Source organism: Mauremys mutica, chromosome 7, assembly GCF_020497125.1.
Source record: "Mauremys mutica isolate MM-2020 ecotype Southern chromosome 7, ASM2049712v1, whole genome shotgun sequence".
Lineage (NCBI taxonomy): Eukaryota > Metazoa > Chordata > Testudines > Geoemydidae > Mauremys > Mauremys mutica.
This window is the reverse complement of record NC_059078.1, coordinates 99,529,910-99,556,001: the sequence shown is the minus strand read 5'-3', so window position 1 is coordinate 99,556,001 and position 26,092 is coordinate 99,529,910. Positions and strand designations below refer to the sequence as shown.

Here is a 26,092-nt window from a genome sequence, read left to right as displayed (position 1 = left end):
TTTACTCTCGTGAAAAATATTATTAGGAATGCAGCCATCAGTGCCACCAAAAGCCTGCCTGTTATGAACTAACTCGATGATAAACCAACTGTTGAGGAGCTTAGCCTTGCCATAGATGGCCTCCCCGATGGAAAGGCCCCCGGAAAAGACTGCATACCATCTGAGGTCATAAAATGTGGAAAACCTATTCTACTGCAACATCTTCATGAGGTGCTCTGTCTGTGCTGGAAAGGAGGTGAAGTACCAGAAGAAATAAAACAAGGGTGACAGGAGCAACTGCAACAACTATCATGCAATTATCATGCAACAACGATCATGTCATTTCCCTTTTTAGTAGTATAGGAAAAGCCTTTGCCCAAGTTGTCCTGAACAGACTTCAGACCCTTGCAGACAGAATCTATCCTGAATCACAATGTGGCTTCAGAGTGAAATGTCTACTATCAACATGATCTTCTCGCTGAGACAACTACAAGAGAAATGCAGAGAACGAAAAAAGCCCCTCTACATAACCCTCATCGATCTCACAAAGGCTTTTGACTTTGTCAGTAGAAGTGGACTATTCACACTTCTAGAAAAGATTGGATGTCCCCCCCAAGCGCTTAAGCATAATTCAATCCTTACATGAAAACATATACAACACAGTCCAATATGACAGCTCAGTCTCTGAAACTTTCCAGATTCATAGTGGAGTTAAGCAAGGTTGTGTACTTGCTCAAACTCTGTTTTGGATCATCTTCTCTCTGCTACTGAAACAAGCTTTTGGTTCCTCAACTGAGGGAATCTACTTTCACACAAGATCTGACGGAAAAGCTGTCAGGTTCCCTCCCCACTTGGAACTCTGGGGTACAGATGTGGGGACCCACATGAAAGACCCTCTAAGCTTATAAGTACTAGCTTAGGTTAAAAACTTCCCCAAGGCACAAATCCTTTCCTCGTCCTTGGACAGTATTGCTGCCACCATCAAGTGATTTAGACAAAGTATTTAAGAAAAAGACCACTTGGAGTCCCTATTTCCTCAAAATATTCCCCCAAGCCCTTTCACCCCCTTTCCTGGGGAGACTGGAGAATAACATACCAACCAAGTGCCTATAATAAAAGTACAGCCCAGACCCTTTTATTCTAGGACACTAAAAATCAATCAGGTTTTTAAAAGAAACTTTATTATAAAGAAAAAAAGTAAAAGAATCACACCTGCAAAATCAGGATGGAAGGTAACTTTACAGGGTAATAAAAGATTTAAAACACAGAGGACACCCCGCTGGACTCAACTTTACAGTTACAAAAAACAGGAATAAAACTACCTCTTAGCATAGGAAAAATTCACAAGCTAAAACAAAAGATAATCTAATGCATTTCCTTGCTATTACATTCAATTTCTATAATTTTAGATGTATAATTTCAGGATCTTTTTAGGAGCTGGTTTACTTGCTTGGTCACTCTCTTTGTCCCAAGAGAGAACCAACAAAGAGAGCACAAACAAAACCTTCCCCCCCACCCCGCTCCAGACTTGAAAGTATCTTCTTTCCCCATTGGTCCTTCTGGTCAGGTGCCAACTAGGTTAATTGAACTGATTAACCCCTTACAGGTAAGTGATTCTGTACCTCTGGCCAGGACGGATGTTATGTTACTGCATACATAAAGGTTGTTACCCTTCTCTTTATATTTATGACAAAAGCTGATCAATCTTGTAAGACAGATCTAAAACCAATACTCAGGAGGCCCTTATCCAACACCTCCTCTTTTCTGATAACACAGCAGTGACAATCCACACAGAAGCTCATCTTCAAAGCCTTATGGACAGTTTTTCCAAAGGCTTCCAAGACTTCGGGCTTACTATAAGCTTAAAAAAGGATGAACATAATGTGCCAAGGAACTGAGGAAGCACCCTCCATCAAGATCAACAACTATAAACTTGAAGTGGTGAACAAGTTCACATACCTGGGGTTCAGGACTATTGTCTGCAATACGTCACAGTACTGGTGTAGACAGATCTTATCTAGCATGATTTGTGCAACATGTATGCAAAGGCAGTTAGTTGCTACACTTCTGTTGCTAAAGGGTGAAAGACCAAAGAGAATGCTAATCTACTCCCAGTTCAAAGCAGTGTGACAAGAAAGTGTTGCTTTGAAGAATAAGATGGAGAATCCATCTGAGAGACTGAGAGGGATCAGACCATAAAAGACAAAACAATACCTAAATTCCATCTAAGTATTTGTTTCTTAGATATATAAGGCTCTTGCTGAATCAGGGCCAAGACCATCAGACAAGTCAAGATAGATTTTTAGTTGCTGCTCAACAGATGTCCAGGGAACAGAAAAACAAGTCAGATCTGAGGTGCAGTGGAATATCTATACAAGGGGACTTGCCATGTAACTGTCCCTGGTATGCTAATCTCAAACCTATGATACCAATCCTTCATTCTTCTGTATACAACTGACACATAAAATATACAAAATACAAATGATTTCCATCAGTTAGTTTGCTCTTTGCATCATCTTTAATGGAACAAGATAGTGGTTTCAGCCCACATGCCTGTAGGAATGTTATCTCATCTTTCAAAAATTCTTCTAGGATCTTGATTAATAGTGACATCAGATTCAATGGGTTATAATTCCCTGGTGCCACATTATGCATTTTCTTTATTGGTTTCCCTCCAGTGATTTCATACTTCCCTTTGAAGAGCAATAAAAACTCTTTGGAACCCACTATCCGTGCTCTGCCATCCCCTTCAGGATTTTAGTGGTTTTATAATTTGTATAGGCCTAGAGCTCAGTGAGTTTGGGTGTGTATAATATTTGTTTTTAGGTGAGTGTTAATGCCGTTGGTTTCAAACCATACGAATGAAAAGCTATTCAGAAGAATACAATAGGCTTCATTAAAAAAAACTGCAGTTATGGATCAGCTGTTTACTGACTGACTGATGCATAGAAAAGGTCTATCTGCCAAATAAAATCAATCAAAACATAAGAAACCAGGATCAGGATAACAAGTATCTCAAATTGTTACATCCACAGATGAAATTATTACAACTGCATCAGTTACTTGGTGTACATAATAAAAATGAAAATAATAACTAGCTCTTATTCATAGCACTGTAATATAGCATTGGCACAAGAGATCAATGTTTTCCTGTTTGAAAATGAAGTTTCAGTGTCACTTTAGCAGCAAGGCACCATTAGCTGTTGGCCATATTTGATGGTATTGGAATTACCTCTTAACTTGTCATCATGCTGAAACTAGAGCCCAAATTTTCAAAATATACAAAACAACAACCTCACCATCTATTATTACTGAGTGCGATATATCACCTGTCTCATCTATCAGCATGCTTTACAATGTAGAAGTGAATACTATAATCAAAAACAGCTCAGCCGCAAGTTATGAGGCTTGATGCAGGAATCAAGTGATGAAATTCCTCTGGACATTAAAAATCTATCAACTTACGAAAAAAACATTGAAATGAATCCCCTTCCTCCACGATTGCAGGAGGTCCACTGGTAGCAGAATCCATGCAGTTCTGAATCCAGGCTGTATTTTATGAATGCCAGTTCATTTCAGGCTCCTTACATGGCAGGATGAGAACAGGCCGAGTGAAGGGTCCAAATCTAAAAGTAAAGGTTGTATACTGCTTGCCAAGCAAAAGAATCAGAAAAGTTGCTTGGTCATCCCTCTCTTTCAGCATCCAGAAGAGCCACCAGAGGACCCCAAGATGTAAGATGAGAGAAAGCAGGCCTATCACCCCCATCCAGACCAGAGAGACAGAAATGTTCTATTGCATAAAATATGAGAGAAACACAAAGTTATGACAGATATAATATACTGTTTGTACATATAATATATTGGTCTATTAAAACCAAGAAAGGTGGCTGTCTCAATTTGCACCATTCCCACTGTAGAACTTCATATCACACCACTAGTTAGTTTCCACTCAACACTTAATTCCATTTTTGGACTAATTTACAGCAAAGGTGTAATTTATACTGCCCTTGACTCTGCCACAGATTTTAATGCACTCTGCCTATGCAAAGTAAACCTTCCCTTACAGAAAGGAAAGAATGACATCTTTTTTGTCAAGAGTACCTAGAGGACACACAGAGATGGAAACTAGGCTAAATATTTATTATTTCTGGACCACTGTGTACTATGTAAACAAACACCTGCTCTAAATCTACTTCTACTTTTAGTCTTCAGATGGAGTAGTGAATTATTGAAAAATCAGCAAAATAAAATAGTCTCATGGATTTAAAAAAATTAAAAATCAGATTGAGGAAAAAGGATATTCTTCTACTTTCTTTGGCTTATTCCTTTAGAGAAGTGGAGGAAAGAAATACGGTTAGTTCTGCCTGCCCTGTCCTAAGTGTTGAAAACGTGCTAGGTGCTTGGAATTGATTTCTCCCTATAAGCCAATCAAAACTCTATTTTATTTATTCACAGCTTTCAGATATCTTCAAAGGGATAACATAGGTCTTATAAAATATAAAACCAGATGCACACTTGATATATATGCCAACATTCTGGCATTCTTTGACAGTCACGCACAGGGATCACAATGAAATAGTGGGATAACAGCAACCTGAATCCAAAATGAGGCAAACTACAGTGTACAGTAGGTACACTGTTGTATCAAAATTGGAGGAAGAGACTTGTAACTTCCAAAAAATTCCATTCAAGGGGAGACTTGGTGCTCTTGAAGTAAAGCAGAGAGAAACTGGTGTCAGATATATATGGAAAGTTTAACTTGGCTAATATTGAATTACAGGAATGGGGTGGGAGGGGGGGAAGATGGTGTTTGATGATTAATTTACACACTTCTATCCTTTTAAAATGGGATTGTTTTAGAAACTGAAAACAGGCAAGTAATAAGGACTTTGCCTCCTTTTTTGAAAGAAAGATAGATGAAGATAATACTCAGAAATATTACACTACAAACAGAGCACTTCGAGAGAGCGCTGCTCCTGACCATTATTTTGAACTGCACATACTCAGACAAAGATGGTAAATCATTATTCCATTATTTAAGTTTCTGAAGGTGAAGACAGGAGAGATTTTTGAACTTTTCTAAGCCTCAGGCAGCACATTTACAAACCCTGTTCAGAGCTTGCAAGCTTTATTCATGGCAAGCCTTGCTCTGCACCTTTGTCTAGAAACAATAAACCTCTTCCTTAACTTCTTGCTTGCAGACCTGTTTATAAAATTACAAAGCTAATAGAGAAACCAATCAAAATAAACAGATAAATACCAGGTGGGGGAGACTATTTTGAAATGTGTGTGTGTATATGAGAGAGAGTGTCACCATGAGGAACAATAACAGAGAGGGCTGGATGTGTGTTTTCATTTGCATCATTTCACATTTCAGTCTCTGTATTTAAGTTTCCATCGCTACAGTCTGTTTTGGTTTCTTTAAAATGTTCCTGTGACATACGTTTTTACCCCTACTGCTTCCTTTATATTTTCCCTTCTTTTCTGTTTTCCATATAACATTTTCTGTAGTACCTTTATGGCTATGACAGTGTCAAGTTGTAATTCCCAACTTGAATTTATTAAATATCCCTTCTTATTCAAAGTTCGCACTGGGCCCACTATCAGAGGAAGCATTTGCTATCACAGAACAAGATTGTGGTGGGCTCTTATGGAGAGCTGAGGGAACATATAAGAGGCTTCCTCTGCACATCCTGTCACAATACACCACCTGCACAAGGGGGAATGAAGGCACTCCTCTTTCCATGTGTATCTCCCCAAAAAGGGGCTCTGGCACCACCTTCTCCACGTGTAGAGGACACCCTCCACTTTGGAGAGCAGGATTCTGGACTACAGAGGGGAGATCTGTTAGGGGCAGCTCTGATTTTTGTGTTATGTCATGTTTGAATATAATATATAATTGTTAAATACAAGTTCTCATTACTCTAATGCAAAAACTAGCACACTCCACAGCAGCTCACGGAATGATCTTGTGCACTAGGAGTCTATGACCTCCTGAACACTTCCCTTGCACGCCAGAAAGCTCTGGGTAGAATTCTGGAGAATTACTTGCACAGCTCCCAGTAGAGCAGTGTCCCTCTGAGCGACCACAATGCCAGGCTGTGCCTAACTGGCACAACTGAATCAGTAGTGCACAAGGTTTCTGGCGGGGCCTTACCTCATGTTCCAAATTATGGGATTTGCCTCCTCCACCCAAAAAAAAAAATTATTATTGGTGGTCACTCAGAGAACCCAAATGAGGGCCAGACCTATTGTGTGGTGTATGACATATTAAAGTGACTGTGGGTGGTTATTGTACGCTTAAGCTATGGAACATTCTAGATCCAGAATTCAGAGGAGCCTTGTCAGCTAGAAACAGTTACAGATGGAGATGTGATGTCAACTGAACCCAAGAATGAAAATAACAAATTAGTAATTAAGGGACCCACTCACTTTGCTAACTTGTTTAGTTGTAACTTTATTTTATTTGTGGTGTTATTTTGAATCAGTTAAAGTCATTGCTGTTAAAGGCATGACTGAATTTAGGAGACGGAGCACGTAGGTCACTTGATAGTTTATAGATTTAAACCCAACTCACTATTTCTTCCATAGGTTCCCTTTTTGCCTTTAACTGGTTCCTAATCCTGCTGCCAGAGCAAACCCTCTTCAGTGTGGAGTCCTTGATAACTGGAAAATCTGAGCCTCTAGCACAAACTTAGCTGAGTGTTTCTCCTTTTGCCTAGTTTAAGGCTGGAACTCTTTCCTGAGGTGCAAAAGACAATTTAGCAAGAACTGCAGATAGCAGAAGTTCTAGGGGGCAGGCACCCCTTATTCCTGGAATTCCCCCAATACTCTAGATAGAAAGCTGTGTGCCTGTTAGACATCTATACAACTTCCTGGGTCAGCAATTCATTTCCAACTTCTAGAGCTTTGTTTAGTTTCATTGCCACCACTCCCCTCACTGTCTTTGCTGTTGGCATTGTGCCTAAAACTATTTATATTATTAGCACCACACCCAATTCTGACTTCATCTCTGCTCAGAGTATGGATTCTCCTACAACACTACTAAAACTCGGCACACAGCTAGAGGATTTCTTGAAGAACAACTGCTCAGAAACTCACCCCAGTCCCATTCTCTCTAAGCACCATTTTTTTAATGTCATCACAAATACATAATATTGATAGATACAGGATCAATCATTCATGTGTCTGGAGAGAGAATCTCCTTATTACATAGATCTCACTGAAAATAAAATAGACTTTTCTCTCTCTCTCAACCTGGTATAATTGAAAATCTTAGTTGAAAGCATATAACCACACTTTGTAAAGTTGTTTGCTGATCTTTAAACATGCTCTTTGAGTGGCTAATGTGTCACATGAAAGAATTATGATGAGCCCAAGATAGGGTGGCCATATGTCTCCAAGGAAAAATAGGACACCATGTGGGGCTAGCCTGAGCCCTCCCGCCCATGCCCCTGCAGGGCTTGCCCAAGCTGCTCGCCTGAGTCCTTCCTCCCACCCCCATTCCCCCTTCGAGGCTGGGGCTGGCATCGCTGCTCGCCTGAGCCCTGCCCCCATCCCTGTGTGGAGCTGGCATTACCGCTTTCCCCACACACACACATCACATGTTCCTCCGCACCCCATTTTTGCCAAAAAAAACAGGACAGCCGGGACAGGGCTTAAAAAAGGGACTGTTATGGCCAAAACAGGATGTATGGTCACCCTAGCACAAGATAAATCATTACCTTTCTATTTCACATACGCTCATCCCATGCTCAGCCATCTATGGGGCAGCCCAGCTGGTCCTGAGGCACAGTCAGACATTTAGGGCATGTCTACACTTACCTCCGGAGCAATCGATCCAGCAGGGGTCGATTTATCACGTCCAGTGAAGACGCGATAAATCGACTGCCGAGCACTCTCCCGTCAACTCCGGTACTCCACTGGAGCGAGAAGCGTAGGCGGAGTCAACGGGGAAGTGTCAGCAGTCGCCCTACCGCAGTGAAGATACCACAGTAAGTAGCTCTAAATAAGTCAACTTCAGCAACGCTGTTTTCGTAGCTGAAGTTGCGTAACTTAGACCGACTTAGCTTGCCTCACCCCCACTCCCCCAATGTAGACCAGGCCTTACAGAGCACAAACAAGTTCTTCTTTCTTGATCTACTGCAATTGCAATCATCAGCATTTCCAGTCTGTGCCATATACATCCTAGTTTTCCTCTCACCAACCATTTCGAAAGAACAACCCTGCTGTGCTGAGGATACAGAAAATGGGTTACTTATCACTTCTTTTAGAAACAAATATACAGGAAAAGTTGTAGGACATTAAAGACACTGGTTTTCAAAAATACTTTTCGTGTGCACATAGTCCTTGCCCAAACATTCAAGGAAAATGCCCCCCTTCCTATGATCATTCTTACACCTATTTCCTATAAGTGTACAATTTTCAAGTACTGGGACAAGCAGGTCTAAGGCCTGCCCAAAGCTAGATGTCCACCCCCTCCACTGAGGGGGAGGAGTCATTGGACCCAGGCTGCAAGTCAATACTGGAGACAACAAATGAAAAAACAGGGACAGGAATGAAGGTTAAAAGTTGGTATCCAGCGGGGGACACCCTGCAGAAAACCCCCGACAGCACCCACTGCTCCTCAAAGTGTCTAAGGAATCAGTGGACAATGCCCAGAGGAACTGTGTCAGAGGTGTGATAAGACAAGGGACTGAAATTAGGCCCCTCACTGACAGAAGACCCCCCAACCCATCCAGCTTCCTCTTCCTGGTGTGAAAGACAGGATCTTGGCCAGCCCCAGGAGGGGGCTAACAAAGAGTCTTGCAACTTTGTGGGGAACCTTAGTAAAAGGTTCTGAAGGAGCTGGAAGAGGAGCTGTAACCTGACACATCTTACATAGATGTGCCCCAGAGTCTCCCTCTCACCACAGAAAGAACTGGTGTCAGAGGAGTTTGTGAACCATTCCAGGTACAAACATGTGCTTATGTTTCCATGGAGGAACTACCCACTGATATCCCCAGCGGGCCATGGAACCAGAGTGGCGTACAGTGGAGATACAAAGCCTCTGCCTTCAAGATGCCTACCATCTAAAGATGCACAATAGGTCTCACTGGAGAAGCTCAAGAATATCCATTTATCAGGAAGATTATAAGGAGTACAGAATCAATCCTGCCACTATGCCAGGGTATGTGATCTGGGCTATCCTTTGGATGGATTAATTGGGTAGCTATCCCAAGTACATGAGGCACTGTGAAATAAGGTACAAAATGGGGACTGGAGACAAAGGGATCAATCTATGAAGAATCTTTGAGGAGTATTCCCCTCCTCCCCCACACAGGGGGAGAGGGGAGAGAAAAAAAATCCCTTTCTGACCCTACCACGTGACCAGCTGAAGCCCTCAAGCATGAGCTTATAGGAACATAAAACATAAACCAGAAGTGAGCCCAAGGGCTGCTGAGCCTTACCCCCTATCATCACAAGTTGCACTCATAAGTTTGTCCAGCTCTTTCCTAAAACTAATTACGTTGTTTGCCCCCAGAACTCCTATTGGGAAGCTGTTTCAGAACCTCACCCCTCTGATGGTTAGAAATCTTCTTCTAATTTCCAGCCTGAATTTGTTCCTGGCCAGTTTATTTGTTCAGGCACCAACATTGTCCTTTAGTTTAAATAGCTCTTCACCCACCTTGACGTATTTATAGAAAGCAACCATATCCCCTTTCAGCCTTCTTTTTGCTAGGCTAAACAAGCATAGCTATTCCAGTCTCCTGTCATAAGATAGGCCGTCCTTTCCCCTGATCATCCTATCTAGTAGTTCTTCTCAACACCTGTTCCAATTTGGATTCATCTTTCTTGAAGATGAGTGACCAGAATTTTATTCCAAATGAGGTTTTACCAGTGCCTTGTACAATGGCATTAATACTTCTGTCTCTACTGGAAATGCCTTGCCTGATGCAACTGTGATACGTGGATGTCTTTTTCACAGCCTCCTCACCCTGGTGGTGACTCATAGTTGACCTGTGATCAACCCACAGATCCAGATCACTCTCCTCCTCTGTCACTTCCAACTGATGAGACCCCAGCTTGTAGAAGAAATTCTTATTATTAGATCTAAGTGCATGATCTTGCACTTTGTACTAGTGAATTTCATCCCTTACTGGCATTCCAGTGTTTAAGGTCATCCAGATCTTCCTGTACAATATTACGATCTTCCTCTGTATTGATGATGCCTCCCCAACTTTGCATCATCAGCAAATTTCATTAGCACACTCTGACTTTTTGTGCCAAGTTCATTAATACAATTATTGAAAAAAAGATTAGTCTCAAGACTGCCCCCTGAATAATTCCACTAGTAACCTCCCTCCAGTCTGATAGTTCACCTTTCAGCACAACCCGTTGCCTTCTCCACTTTATCCAGTTCCTTATCCATTTTACAATCTTGTACTAATCCCCATCTTCTCTAATTTAACTAATAATATCCCATGTGGCATTGTGTCAAATGCTTTACAGAAGTCAAAGTAGATTAGTGCATTTCCCATCTCTAAGAAACCACTTATCTTCTCAAAGAAGAATGTCAGGTTAATCTGACATGATCTATCTTTGCTAAACCCATGTTGCATTGCATCCCCCTTTCCACTTATCTCCATGGTTTTAATTATTCTTTCCTTCACAGTTTGTTCCAAAATCTTGCATAATACTATTGAGGTCAGACTAACAGGCAGGTAATTGCCTGCATTAGCCCACCTGCATTAGCCCCCCTGCCCCCTTTCTTAAATATAGGAATGAAGTTAGCTATTCTCCAGTCATATGGTACCACCCCTGACTAGATAGATTTATTAAAAATCCTTGCTACTGGACCAGCAATCTCACATGCCAGTTCTTTCAATATTCTGTGATGGAAATTATCTGGTCCCCCCTTTTAAGTGCATTAATCTCTAAGTTTTTCTTCTACTTTAGATATGGTAGTTTCCATTTCTATACAGTCATTTCAATCAGCCGTCCTGCCTTCCGCCCCATGTTCTATAACATCATCCTTATTGAAAACCAAGGCAAAGTATGCATTTAGTTTTTGGGCCATACCTCGATTATTTTTAATGTCCTCCCTATCCACACTGTATAGGGGCCTAATCTCATCCTTCCTTATTCTCTTCTCTTGGAAAAAATATTAATTCAGTTTGACTTTTAACAATTCTTATTTATTCCTACTTTTTCTGACCTCTAAGTGGCAGCTTTCTTTGCTGAGGTTTCCCTTTTTCCATTCCCTATAATTTCTCTGCTTACTCCTAATAACCTTTTTGGGGTGATTATTCATCCAACTGGGCCTGAAACCTTTCCCTACAATTTCCCCCCTTATTTGGATGCAAAATTGTAACTAGTTTTTGTATTGCATCTCCTCTTGGTGGTTGAGAGACTCTTTGATGAAGAAAACAATCATCTATCACACCCAAGAATGATTATGCCCTACCATTATTAGTAGCATTTATTCTCCAATCTGTATCTGGGCAGTAAGTCTTCCATTATAACACAATTCCCAATAGTATTTCTCTTTCTAATAATAGCAAAGACATCTCTATGCATGTAAGAGTTGCTTGGGGGTCTATAACAGACCCCTAATACTTTCCCAAAAACACTTGTCTTATAGTCCTTCCCCAAAGTGATTTTAGCCCCCAAAAATTCTGTTTTTTCCATACTATCACTTATTTCTTTCATGACATCATTGATGTACAATGTAACCCCACAACCTTTATTTCTCTCTCCCCTAAACAGTATTTGTATTCCAATCCTGAGTGCTATTCTTCCATGTTCCTGAAAACCCTATTTCAGTGGATTGCATTTGTGGACCCCTAAAATATTTCAGATGGAGTTGGAGACCCCTTTGGAAATCTTAAACATAGTCTGTGGAGCCCCAGAGGTCCACAGACCACAGATTAAAAATCACTGCTCTATAATATCCAGTTTACCCTCCTGTACCAGCAGTTCCGGTACCTCCATTTCATTGCCCAGAGTCCTTGCATTCATGTGCAAGCATCTCAGTTGTTTCCCTCAGACTTCTCCCAGTTTTCTAGTTGGATTAGTTATAGACCCTTCCCTAACTTTATCACCTACTTGACTACTACTCCAGTCAATATTTGTACTTTCTTTCTCCCTGCTGTCCATACACTGACCTGCTGGTGTTGCTTTATCCCTTCCTAGATCCCTTTATCCCTTCCTCCTCCTCCTGTGTATTGAAGCCAAGTGTGGAAATTACCTTCTGGCATCAAGGCTGGCATAACTGATAAGAATGGCTTTAAACTAGGATATGAGGGGAGAAACCCGGAAGAGACTCGTGTAAATACCCCAGAGGCTCACCAGTCAAGAAGAGTCTTCTTTCTGTGAACACCTCCCAATAGTTCATCATACCAAAACCTTCCTCAGAACACCAATCCTCAAGCAATCTGTTGATCTTCATTATCTTGTCTTCGCTCTCCGTTTCTAGGGTCTGGAAGTATTACACCTAAGATCACCTGAGCTTCCACTTCTTTAAGCATCTTACCCAGCCAAGCATAGTTGTCCTGATCCATACCAGTGGAAATCTAGCAGTGTCATTCATCCCATCATGCAGCACAATCAGTGTATTTTTCCCCACTCCCATCTGGATCCTTTTCAGCTTCGTACCCACATCTCAGATCCTTGCTCCTGGCAGACAGCACACTCTTCTGTTCTCTGGATCTGGTCTCATGACGGGCCTGTTGAGTCTTCTGAATATGGAGTCCCCAGTCATATAGACCAGTCTCTTTCTGTGTTGGTATGAATCCATCTTAAGTTATTTCTCTCAGTCCCCTGTACATCATCATCATCATCTTTCCTTGGGCTCTGGTCCCTGGCTATCGACATAATCTTTTTCTCGCTTCTGCAGGGACTGGTTTCCCTTCTTTTCTTCCTCACCACCCCATATCCTACCTGTTTCTCCTCCTCATTCACCAGTGCAGCAAACCTATTACTCAACTTGATTTCACCATCACTAGCTGGTCTCATCCTCTGCCTTATTCAGAATTCTTTAGACCATAGCTCCAAGTCTAGCCTTTTAATGAAACTTTAGCTAATTGTCATGCAACGTATAGTTGACATGACTGTGATCACAGTCCCGTGTAATGTTAGCTATCCTGATGTACAAAGTAGGTATTAAAACACACATGCAGTATTCTCAAAGAAAGCAATCAGTGAGTGTGATTAATAAGGGACTAGGGCAGCGGTTCTCAAACTGGGGTCTGCAGACCCTGGGGGGTCTGTGAGGGTACTCCAGGGGGTCCATGAGTCATCTCCAGGACCGCCAGCCCTGCTGATAAACTCCTCCCCCTCCCTCCCAGTGCCTCCTGCACACTGTGGAACAGCTGTTCAGCAGCAAGCAGGAAGTGCTGGGTAGGAGTGGAGCAGGGATGTGGCGCACTCAGGGCAGGGGGCAGAAAGAAAGAGGCAGGAAAGAAGAGGGGCAGGGGTGGGGCGGGCAGGAAGAGGTGGTGTGGGGCCTTGGGTGAAGGGCTGGAGCGGGGCCAGGGCCTGAGCGGGGTTCAGGAGGAGGAGGCAAAGAAAGGTCACAAACAATTCGATGAAACCTATTAAAATTCATGAAATATTTTAGTGGTCACCAAATCTCCAATTTTTTGTTGCAATATGTTTTGCCCAAAAAATTTCGCCCAGCTCTGTGAAACAGGAGCCTGAAGTTATGTACCTAAAGCAAACAGCACTTTCATAACCTCCCTTTGTAAGTGCATTAACCAATCAGGTAGAGTGAATGTGCTCAGCTACAGTGGTGATGTGCACTGTATGAGAACTTCAGTTAACAGAAACGCAAACATTGCTAAGAACTGAACACCCTTGAAAACTATACCTCAGAAAAACTTAACACTAATAAAATAGTACTTAGAGAATGAAAACCATGGCTTCAAACAGATGAGAATGAAGAGAAACCATGTGTGAATTCTGTGAAAACCAATTATATGAAATTCTTAAATTAAAAAAAAAATTTTTTTTCACTGTTTCACTGACTAAAGTTCATCTGTATAGCAAGAATAACAGATTTCACTAGTGGTATCACATTCAGTTATCTTCTAAAATAAATGTAATCCACTTATTTCTACTATAATTTGTAATTAATTAAATTCCCCTTTGGTTCTTTAATTGAGCAGGAAATAAATAGCAAAAAATGCTCATTTCAGTATCAATCAGTACAAATACAATATCACAGTGATCAACTTTAGTTACTTCACAACAACAAGTATCAGAGGGGTAGCCGTGTTAGTCTGGATCTGTAAAAGCAGCAAAGAGTCCTGTGGCACCTTATACACTAACAGATGTATTGGAGCATGAGCTTTCGTGGGTGAACACCCACTTTGTCGGATGCGTCCGACGAAGTGGGTATTCACCCACGAAAGCTCATGCTCCAATACGTCTGTTAGTCTGTAAAGTGCCACAGGACTCTCCGTTGCTTTCACAACAACAATTATCACATAAAAAGCAACCACACCTAGGAGCTGATATTTTAAGTAATTTTGTTCATAGTCAAAGGAAGTGTTTCGTATAAAAAGTAAACTGCTTTTCAAAATAAAGCCATAGTTTTACCATCACAAAGATTCACAAGTGGATCCATGTGCAATGTTCGGATCTAGAATTCAGCAACAAGGTTTGGGATGTTTTCATCTGGGATTTGGGCCCATCTCTAAAGAACAATAAATGTTGGGAACAAAAATACCTGATGCCCAACCGCAATTCTGATTAAGGGCTGGCAAGCCTGTTTGGATACAACACAAGCTCCTGTTGCACACTAACTAAGCCATTTAATTCTCTTCTGATTATTCTTATTCCCTATCACTTTTCATTTACAGACACATCAGCCCAGATTCCTCAAAAATATTTAGGTATCTAACTCCCACTAATTTCAATGAGAGCGAGGCACCTAAATACCTTTGAGGATCTGGGCTGACAGATTCCAGCTGGCACTGGAAGCAGAAATGCCAAAACTCTACAAAAATGGCTATTTATGGTGTTTCAACCCTGACCAGAAGCTGAATTTATTAAAGCCTCACAAAAGAGTCTGTTCTTGTGAGATATGGAGCCTACTTTTGTAAATCCAAATGCACTGATTTATTCAGATAAGAATCCAAACTTTTGAGGTTCACCCATTACTACTTTCTCTGATGGGTTGCTGTTTTAACACCTATAATTTATATTATTATGTTTTAAATGTGATTAGATGGCAGGAGGGTTATTCCACGGATTTCCTGTTCAAATGAAAACCCAAAAAGCCAGTATGGATTAGGTTCTAAACAGAAGTAAGAATATAAATTAAGACAAAGATTTAGGAACATAGGAATTGCCATGCTGGATCAGACCTCAAGCCCATCTAAATCACTATCTTGTCTCAGACGCACGGTGGAATTTATGCCTACATTAGCCACCTACGGCCATATTTAAAATCCTAAACACATAGCCTAATTTCCAAAGTGCTGAACACCTAACATTTCCTATTGACATGTAGGGTATCTGTTTAAGCAGCAAAGAGTCCTGTGGCACCTTATAGACTAACAGATGTATTGGAGCATGAGCTTTCGTGGGTGAATACCCACTTCGTCGGATGCATGTCTCTGTTTAGTTATCAAGAGAGCCTTGTTAATATACAAATAAAACTTGTTCTTTTATAGTGCTTTCCACCCAAGAATCCCAAAGTGCTTAAACAATATTATTCAATTAAGCCTCTGAACACTCCTGTTAAACAAGTACCATAAGTAGGAGTATTCTCATTTCACAGATAAGGAAATGAAAGCACCGAAAAATTAGCTGTCACTCATTTGAGAAAATCACTTCTAATCAATAGCAGAGCTTGGAAGAAAACTCAATAAATCTAAGTCCTGTGCTCTAACCACTTCACATGCTAATTACACACATAAACTCAGGGCCTGAGCCATTGATTTCAGGCCCACACATACGTAATTACACACCTGCTAGGCAAATTACGTTATTTTCCAATTTGGTTTTATTGATTCTCAAATAATTCCAATTTCCTTTGAAAATGATTTTAATTAGTTTAAAGAGACACCCAACATTACTGAGGATAAGCTGGAAGTTACGTTTTGTTTTGGCAAGTCTCACCTATCACTCTGCCGTTTCAATATTTCTGTGCATTAAGACTTTCAGATTATTAAGATTCTAAAAACATACAGTTGTATCTTGAGGATTTTACTGGTCTATGTAGGCAAACCCTCCAACAACTTCCTAATGGACTTCTCCTCCTTTGGAAATATAACAAAGTGAAAATAAAATATGGAATGAGATAACTTCTAATGATTGTAGGCAGGCTTTCAAAAAGACCATTTTTTAAAATCACATTTATTCTTCCTGTTAGTAATGATTTGATCTGAAGATTTTATCTAGTATAGTGCAATTTTTCTCTGAGAGTATTCTGAGGAGAAAACAAAGAAAACTAAATAAAATGGTGTCTCTGTAGAAGTTTGTATTAGGCTGTGCTCTCCCTATTAAAATTTTAACTCATTCTTCCTTATAAAATATATATGTTTACAAAGAGGTTACTTTATGTCATTGGAGTCACCTTGGGTACCTAAATCATTTTCTTTTTTGTTAAGAACTCAGCTTTATTTCATTTAAGTGGTACTCAAATTACCTTACTCACACGAGCATTCCTCCTGAAGCCAATGGCACTAACTGACATTCAGATAAATTGGCTTTAGCCCTAAATATCAGATCATGTAACCATAGTCTAGAACAGGGGTCAGCAACCTTTCAGAAGTGGTGTGCCGAGTTTTCATTTATTCACTCTAATTTAAGGTTTTGAGTGCCAGTAATATGTTTTAATGTTTTTAGAAGGTCTCTTTCTATAAGTCTATAATTTATAACTAAACTATTGTATGTAAAGTAAGTAAGGTTTTTTAAATGTTTAAGAAACTTCATTTAAAATTAAATTAAAATGGAGAGTCCCCTGGACCGGTGGCCAGGATCCGGCCAGTGTGAGTGCCTCTGAAAATGAGCTCGCGTGCCGCCTTCAACATGCGTGCCATACAGGGCCACCCAGAGGATTCAGGGGGCCTGGGGTCTTCGGCGGCAGGAGCCCCTCGCTGCCGAAGACCCAGCACTTTGGCGGCAGGTCCCAGGGCGGAAGGACCCCCCGCCACTGAATTGCCGCCGAAATGCCAGAAGGACCCCCCGCCACAGGTCTTTGGGGCACTTCGGCGGCGTGTCCCAGAGCGGAAGGACCCCCGAATTGCCAACGACGACCTGGAGTGGAAGACGTTCCGGGGGCCTGGGCCCCATGAGAGTTTTCCAGGGCCCCCGGAGTGAGTGAAGGACCCCGCTCCAGGACCCCCGAAAAACTCTTGTGGGGGCCCCTGTGGGTCCCGGGGCCTGGGGCAAATTGCCCCTCTTGCCCCCCCCCCGGGCAGCCCTGGCACCATAGGTTGCCTACCCCTGGTCTAGAAGATCATGGGCTCTCAGCCTAACAGTCATGACTAGAGTAGAGTGAAGATTTTGGAACAAATCTTTTATTCTCCAAAAATGCAGTTTGGGTCAATCTGAAACATTTGACATGAATTTCATAAATAGCTTTGGCAATTTTCTTTTCTTTACTTTGGCACCATTCACAAAATAGCTGGAGGAGAAAGAGATGATGGTGGTCCCCATTTATATCTTTTAGCTCGTAGTTGGACATTCAACCAGCATGTGGGGGATTCAGGTCCAGATCCCCCCTGTGCCTGACGAAGCAGCAGAGAGAGAGAGTGAAAATGGCTCTGTAGCCTGGTTGTTATCGCACTCTTTTGGGTGGGGGTCACCCAGTTAAAGTCCCTGCTCCAAGGACTATTCAAATATTTTATACAAAATGGAACAGCTTCAAAAGAAGAGAGACCTGGCTTAGAATAGTCTCTAGCCCTGAGGTCTGGGTACTCTATTTGGAGGTGGAAGACCCAAGTTCAGATTCCTGCTCCATATCAGACAAAAGGGGGAATTGAAACTGGTCATCCCAATTATTTGCCCAGCTCTAGTCATGACTCCACTAGGGGACTGTTAGATGAGATAGGAGGCAGGGTTGGAAGAAAATGGTTTTTCTGTTGTAACATAGGGAGCGTGGTATGGAGGAGATTGAGAAGCACTGATCTAGATGATTCATATAGATTAGAAACCAGAGAGAATTCCCACCACACATATAGAAAACTGTCGATCCATTTTCTGAAAACATTGCAGAACAGATTCAAGTTTCTCACTTTAATCTAGGTAGTGATGCATCTTGATTGCTTTGCTGCTTCAGCCATTTGCTTGGACTTAGAATGCTGTTTAAACTTCACCAAACTTTGGACTCAAGAACAGGGGCGGGCAAACTTTTTGGCCTGAGGGCCACATCGGGTTTCATAAATTGTATGGAGAGCCAGTTAGGGGAGGGGGTCGTGGCCCGGCCCCCACCTCCTATCTGCCCCATCTGGGACTCCTGCCCCATCCACCCCTCCCTCTTCCCTGATGGCCCCTCTGGGACCCCTGCCTCATCCACACACCCCCGCTCCCTGTCCCCTGACCGCCCCTGGACCCCCGCCGCCCCATCCAACCCCTCCTCTCATTCCTGATGCCCCCTCCAGACTCCTGCCCCATCTAACCACGCCTTATCCCTGTCCCCTGACTGCCCCCAGAACCCCTACCCCTGACTGCCCCCTGCTGCCGCATCCATCCCCCCCTCCTTCCTGACTGCCCCCCCCGGACCCCTGTCCCCATACAACCCCCTGTTCCTCCCCCGACCACCCCAACCCCTATCCACACCTCCACCCCCTGACCACCACCCCAAACTCCCCTACCCTCTATCCAACCCCTCCTGCTCCCTGCCCCCTTACTGCGCTCCCTGGAGCACTGGGTCAGGCTAGGCTCTGCAGCTGCACTGCCCCAGAAGCTCACAGCCCCACCGCCCAGAGCATTGTGCCAGTGGCGGAGCAAGCGAGCTGAGGTTGCAGGGGAGGGGGAACAGCAGGAGAGAGGCCGGGGGTAGCCTCCCGGGCCAGGAGCTTGGGGTCCAGGCTGGATGTGGCCCGCGGGCCATAGATTGCCCACCTCTGCTCTAGAAGGATAATCTTTCTTTCCCCAAATGTAGAGCTTGCCAAAGGGTTCTGTTGAAAGGTGGAAAGATATTGCATATGTAAAGTGATTGTAGCAAGTGAAATACTTAATAGTGAACAAACTCTTTTTGATGTGTCAATTACACTGAAAGGAAAATAATTGTAATACTTTTAAAAAAATAGCCTTATCAGCCACACTATACGATTTTCATGATGTTTTGTCCAATATCTTACAGGCAGCTTCAAAAGATGGTACATGATATCAAGAAAAATGAAACTGGAATAATGAGCAAATTCAAAAAGTAAGTTATAAATGTTGATATAATTGTACCTTGTTTAAAGCTCAGAATATCTAGCATTTTGTATGACTACTTTGAGGGTAGGAGTGTGTGTTTCTGGATAGACATATACTAATAACAGCTTTATTCCAGAGCTGCTCCACATGCAGGATTGTCATTAATATCAGTGGAAGCGGCTGCAGAATCAAGCCCAAAATTATTCTAGAGTGTAATCTGCTGACGGATCAGTTTGAACAATATCTACATATAATGTATTTATTGAGGTTGATTCTCCCTGGCATGTTTGTGTGTCCCCTTTCTCTTTAGGCCTCTGTTCAATCTACCCCCTACAATTTAATTTTAATTTGAACTCCTACCTTCATGCAACTAATCAGCCATAATATTCAAAACTCAATCCTGAACATTCCATACATAATAAGTTTTAAAAGAAACCCATAACACTAAAACCCTAACCTCAAATTCTTAGTCCAGCAGTAAATTGCAGAATGATTATCATTAAATAATCACAATGTACGTGTAGATAAAGCCCGGTGTTTCTTCATGCGTAGTTATATGAATAAGACATCCTTTATTTCCAAAGTCAGACTCATCTTTTAGCACAATAGCTATTAAGCATGCACACTAATTTTTAATACAACATATCTTTCACGTGGGATTAACATATATATGTGACATTCTCATTGATAATCCATGGATCATTTACTATAGGTGTAAGAAAGATGTGCACAAGATATATTAATGAACTTTAAAAAAAATGTTATTTACCAGGTTTTCAGGAAGCATTTGCAATGATAGGACAACACCACACAGAATAACTCAATATAGTCTATCGATGCAGCTCTCATACACAATGGAAACTAAATAGAAGCACACAGAACACTGTGCTTAAGTAACAGCAATCATGATGGATAAATTTGAGATTGGAAAGTATTATTTTAGTATCTGCTAAGTAGGGAGTGTCTTCCCTTTGTGGGGGAAATGGACTCAGTTGTGTGATAGAGCTCTCTCTCACAGTGACCTGGTGATATACATGAGAACAAAGCAGGGAAATTCAAAGCTAACCATAACACTTTTTCCTTCACTCACCCTGTTGTGATTAAGTATTGCTGCAGCTTGCAGAAAATCTCATATTCAGATGTTACATAGGATCTATACCTATTCATTGCCTACACATGGGCACAACAGCACAAGTGAAGGGCTAAACATCTCTTACCTTTGACTGGCACTTCTTTTGTCAGTTAGGTAGAGCCTTCAGTAACTCAAACATACTTTGCCTTTGCAGGGGGTTTAACATGGTGTATGTACAAACTGCAGCGCTCTGGACCTTGATATAATGAGGAGGCTGCCCTCATGGAGCAGAATCAAAGCCCTAGCTTTTATAAAGAAAAATATCACAGTAACAGCTTTAGAGCAGTTAGACTTAATAACATCACAGTGCATCAGCAGCAAATGTCTCAAAGATGAAAGCACATAACAAAAACGAGAGAAGGATCTCAGAGTTATAATTTACAGAGACAAATCATTTTACCATGGCTGCTTTCACCTGGAGATGTATGGCTTTAATGATGTGTCCCCTCTTTAAGAAGAAGGGGGAAAGAATAAAATCTAAATGTACTTACAAGCTGAAAGGGTGGGAGGTGCAGCCTGCATCAGTCAGATACAAAATGGCCATTCTAGGGCTGCAGCTGCCCAATGCTCCCAGATTTAAAGAACCAGTTACCAGAAGAGCAGGCTGGAGAAGCGTTCTGTTAAATGGTGAACCCAGCATAGAGCTCAATAGTAACCAGGAAACTATGAAATAAGCAGCTTCCTCAGGGAGTAGGGAAGTATTGCCAGAAACAAGTATTCAAAATCACAGGTCTAGCTTCCAACAATCATGTGATTGCTTTAAAATAATATTTTTTTAAATTGCCTTTTTATTTGCCTTTGAGATGCACTGGGGTCACATTTTCATGCTTTTCTCTGAAACCCTCAGGACTAGAAACTTACTGGGGGTTTTTAAAGCTGAGATTCTCATATTCACATGGAGCTAGGGCCTCAAGAAAAACACCAAATATCATTAGATGATTAAATGGCAGGAGTTGTAATAATAGTAGGAATAGAAGATTCCAAGGTTCAGAGACAGGACCTGGTGGAAATGAGTCAATGTCTCATTATGTTTTTAGACTATATCCTTGCAGTCCCTTCCACCCCTATGATTGATTCTTTTTGTGGACTGTGGCTGCTTTCTCTGCATAAAGGTGACACAAGTCTTCTAGAATGTCAAGATTTTGTGGAAAGACAAGGCTTCAAAGATATGGATACATGATAGGACAAAAACTGAATTTGTTTGATGCAGCATATGTTTTCTGTGGACACCTGTCTTTACAATGAGAAATGAAAAATATGTTGGCTCACTTGCAGGTCAAGTATAAGTGGGATCCAACTTCACTGATGTCAGTATAAGTGCACATGCTTACACCAGGTCTGAATTCATCCCATATATTATTCATAGAACATTTATATTGCAAGCCTTAAAGACTGACTGTGTGCTCCTGTAATACATTCTGTTTATTATTAATTTGTATTAAAACAGTGTCTACTGACCCCAGTCACAATTGGGGTACCATTGGGATAGGTGCTTTATAGATAAGTAAACAAATTAACAGTTCCAGCCTCAGAGAGCTCATATTCTAGGCTACTTAAAATTATTTGTTGAGAAGAAATCAGAATATATTTGATTGTTCCTTGTGTGTGTGTGTGTGTGTGTGTGTGTGTGTGTAAGTCCTGTTGTATGAATATAAGTAACTACAGAGAAGAGAATCAGGGACCAGACTCTTTGTTTCTTAAAAGCTTATCTGCTCTTCTTGTTTATTCCCCAACCTATGTCACAATCTTCCTGTGAAACCAAAAATTTGGCCCCATATCTTGCTAACATGCCCATGTTTACCTTTAATCATGTGCATAACTGGTTATAGGTTGGGAGCTTTAGGTCCTGTGGAGATCATGATTTCAGAGAGGATTATAAATTCAATTATAGAACAAGTAATGGGTATAGTAGGATTTGTAAGCAAAAGAGAGCTTGTTTCCATGTCCATGTCCTTCATATTTCAAAACAGGGAAATAAAAAACAGAAGTTATGGGCTTTATGCCACAGGGTTTGAGTGCCCTCAACCCCCATTGTATTCAATTGGCCCTGATTCAGCATACTATTGGGTAAATCCTGGCCCCATGAGATTCAATAGCAAAATTCCCATTGACTTCAACAGAGTCAAGATTTCACCCTTAATGCTTAAGTAGTTTGCTGAGGCAGGGTGTGGGAGCTCAGGACACTCAGCACATTGCAGATCAAGCCTTAGATGAAGTATCTGATGAACTGTCTCTACATAAAAAAATATTTTCCAAAATTTCCTGGGGACATCAGTGACACTTCATTGACAAAGCCAGCAGCAGTAAGTGAAATAAAGAGGCTGCCAATAACCAGAATCTGTCCATTCCTTGAGATGACCAGAATCTGTCCATTCCTTGAGATGACCATGCCCACATGGTCAGCTACTGAGATGACACAACACCTGAGATCCTGCATGCCTTACACAAGCAAAACACCCATAGACTTCAGATCTCTTCTGCTCCATAACTCTGTAGCACTTATTGTGCCTTCTGTTTTCATACAATCCTGCAGATGGCAACTGGAACTGTGGTATCTTACACACTATGCATTGAGTATATAATATTGCAAACTAGTCAGGGAAACAAACTGAAGCACATGGAGAAAGAGGTAACAAAACAGAAACAGTATAATCATACATGTATCTTAGCTGAACCAATAGGAAACTTGTGTTTCCATTTATGTACCAATGTAATGTGTTTCAGATTTCTTATTATTGATGCTCAAGGCCTTTTGTTAATAAATGGGACAGTCCATTAAAGTCAACAGTATTATATCATGTAGCCATAAACATTACAGTACCACTGTTTTGTGCAAAGAAAATATGTAAAACCATACTAAGTACATTCATAACACTCATGGGCAGCTTCTTAAATATTTTAAAGAGTTTCTTTATCACCAGACACTTCCAAAGCAGCAACGAAACATTCCACTCTATCATGAGATTCCAATTTGGGATCAGTTTGTTATCAATCAGTTTAACAGAACTAGTTCAGAGTTTTGACAAAGTTTTGACAGGTTCAATTAATTTATTTTTTTAATAATAGTTGGATTTATGTAGTGCACCCAGGGCACTGCACAACAATAAATACAGTAAAAACATAATATCAACTAAAGAAAGCGATATAATAAAAAAAAATCACACTGTAAACAAAAATGGACCAGAAGAAAAGGACACATCCTGTATGAAAGGCCCAACAATAGTAAAATTAAAGTACATTTTTGAAAACAAATTTTTTTCAGCTGTTTCTTAAAAGCTGGGAGAGGTGGGCTGAAATGCAGGGTATAGAGGAGAAAGTGCCAGTCTCTAGCACAAGTGGTGGACTCTCTAAAACAAGTATTCTAGGAACACAGTGTCAGGACAAGGCTCAGGGTTCAGTCCTGAAGTTCATTAAACACCCTGTCTGCAAAGCACTTACACTTACACCCTGTCCGCAAAGCACCCTTCAACATCAAGTAACTGAGTAGTACCTCTGATTTCAGCGGAGTATTCCTATGCTTAAAGTTCAGGACATGCCAAAGGGCTTTGCTGCATCAGCCTCAGAGTGCTTAGCACATTGCAGAGAGGAAGAGTCAGACCATGGTACTTTTTAAAATTGAAGTCATTCATTCACTTAACTGCCTGCTAGGTGCTATCTAGTGTATGGTGTGCAAAGCTGCTAAAGCAGTGCTGGTCTCATATTAAATGAAATGCCTCAAATACCAGCTGATTATTTAGTGAAACTAATGATGCAGAAAGATGTGACGTTATTTTTTAAACAGCTGTAAACATTCTCAAAAACCTGTTTGGATTTATTTTTCTTTTGGATGAGTCTTATAGAATTGAAAATTATATCTCAGCTATGGAATTTCACAAACCTCCACAAAAGAAAAAATCATTCTCTAAGAAACTTATGGGTGAATGCCTGGCCCCACTGAAGTGAATGGGAGCTTTGCCACTGACTTTAGGGGGGTCAGGATTTCAGCCTGTATATTTCAGAGTTGAGTAATTTCTGTAAATCCCTATTCAGGTCTATAAGACTTTTCCAGAAGGATTAACTCACAACTCTATCAAATGTAACTTAAATACGGAACAGAGTATATTTAGGGCACTTTCAAAGTGGGTGACATTGTTTACCACTGTGATTTCTTTTGGAATCACTTCTGATGTAATTGCCTATTTTGCAGATGAAAGATCTGCTAAAGAACAACTATAATCTCTCCCTTGAACAACATGACTTGACCCTCTTCTACTGAAGCCATTTGGAGTTTTGCTATTAACTTCAACAGGAGCAGGATCATGCCCATTGGCATTGCGTACAAAATGAAGCCCTAAAGAATAAAAGTATTATAAATGTACAAATATACAAGTATTATAAATGCAGGGCTGGCTCCAGACCCCAGCACGCCAAGCGCGCGCTTGCGGCGGCGTCCCGCGGGAGGGCGGCAGGCAGCTCCGGTGGATCTCCCGCAGACGTGCCTGCGGAGGGTCCGCTGGTCCCGCGGCTCCGGTGGAGCATCCGCAGTCATGCCTGCAGGAGGTCCACCGGAGCCGCGGGACCGGCGACCGCCAGAGCGCCCCCCGCGGCGCGCCGCCCTGCTTGGGGCGGCGCAAATCCTAGAGCCGCCCCTGATAAATGTACGGTAACTAGACAGTAAGCTCCCAGGAACAGGGATCATGTCATTTGTGTTTGCATATTGCAAAAATAGTGGGTGAAATCATGACCCCATTCCAGTCAATGGCAAAATTCCCACTGACGTCAATGGGACCAGGATTCTACAGTGTTGACACTCACTAAATAATATTAATACGGTGCAGTAACTTTTCTGTGGGTTTGTGTTTGAATTTTAGAATAACTAACATATTTGAAGAGACTAACAAATACAGATGTGGCCATAAATTGTTTCATTTCTGTGACGGAAATATAATTTCTTTTCTATTGCTATTTAGGTTCCAAAATGAACAAGTGGCCTTAATTTGCAAAACTGGGAAAAATACTTGGGATCGGTATGCTATTTCAGAACCACACAAGGCATGATAGATGGCTCAGATACAGAGCTCTTCTGTGCTTCACATGCTTTTGTTATAACATATTTACATATTCTGCCAGGGCCACAGCCAGGATTTACAGTGTCAGTCAAAACACTGAAGCAAGCCTTCTCGATGTATTGTCTGAATACTTACAGTATGGGCCAGGCCACACATCCCTCTCCCTCAGAAGAGTCCCTATTGGCTTCCTCTCCACCCTTTTCCTTTGTCTCTGGTGTCCTTGTGCACCTCAGCACAAATCCAGCATGGAGCAGCCTGCTGAATTTGGGGCCACCCTCTCCATCAAACCTAGACCTGAGACAAAGCATCAGCCATTTCCCCTGGCAGTGGCCCTGGTTTCTTCTTTTTAACATGCCTGTGCTAACCTGGATGAGATACGGGAATAATGCTGTTAACAATGCTTAATAACATACTGCCTGCAGGATAAGTTATACTCATGTTGTCAGGCACTAGTAACCATTCAGCAAGGAAGAATTACCTGTACTTTTTTCTGACACCACTAATCAAGAGAGCTGGGCAAACTCTGTGAAAAATGTTCCATGGATATTTTCTTGAGCTTGGTAATGAATGTATTTTG

The 26,092-nt window shown here is 41.5% G+C and overlaps 1 protein-coding gene across 7 annotated transcripts in view; it reads left to right on the top strand.

Moving 5' to 3' along the window:
• BLNK (B cell linker) overlaps window positions 1–26,092 on the top strand; it is a 72,376-nt gene that overhangs the window by 11,513 nt on the left and 34,771 nt on the right. For 4 of the 7 annotated variants that reach the window (XM_045023022.1, XM_045023025.1, XM_045023023.1 and 1 more), the window contains 2 exons: window positions 19,277–19,342; window positions 25,417–25,473. In XM_045023022.1, the coding sequence (XP_044878957.1) occupies window positions 19,277–19,342; window positions 25,417–25,473 (123 nt within the window). The remainder of the gene's footprint in view (window positions 1–19,276; window positions 19,343–25,416; window positions 25,474–26,092) is intronic. The other 3 variants (XM_045023027.1, XM_045023026.1, XM_045023024.1) reach the window with 1 other exon arrangement.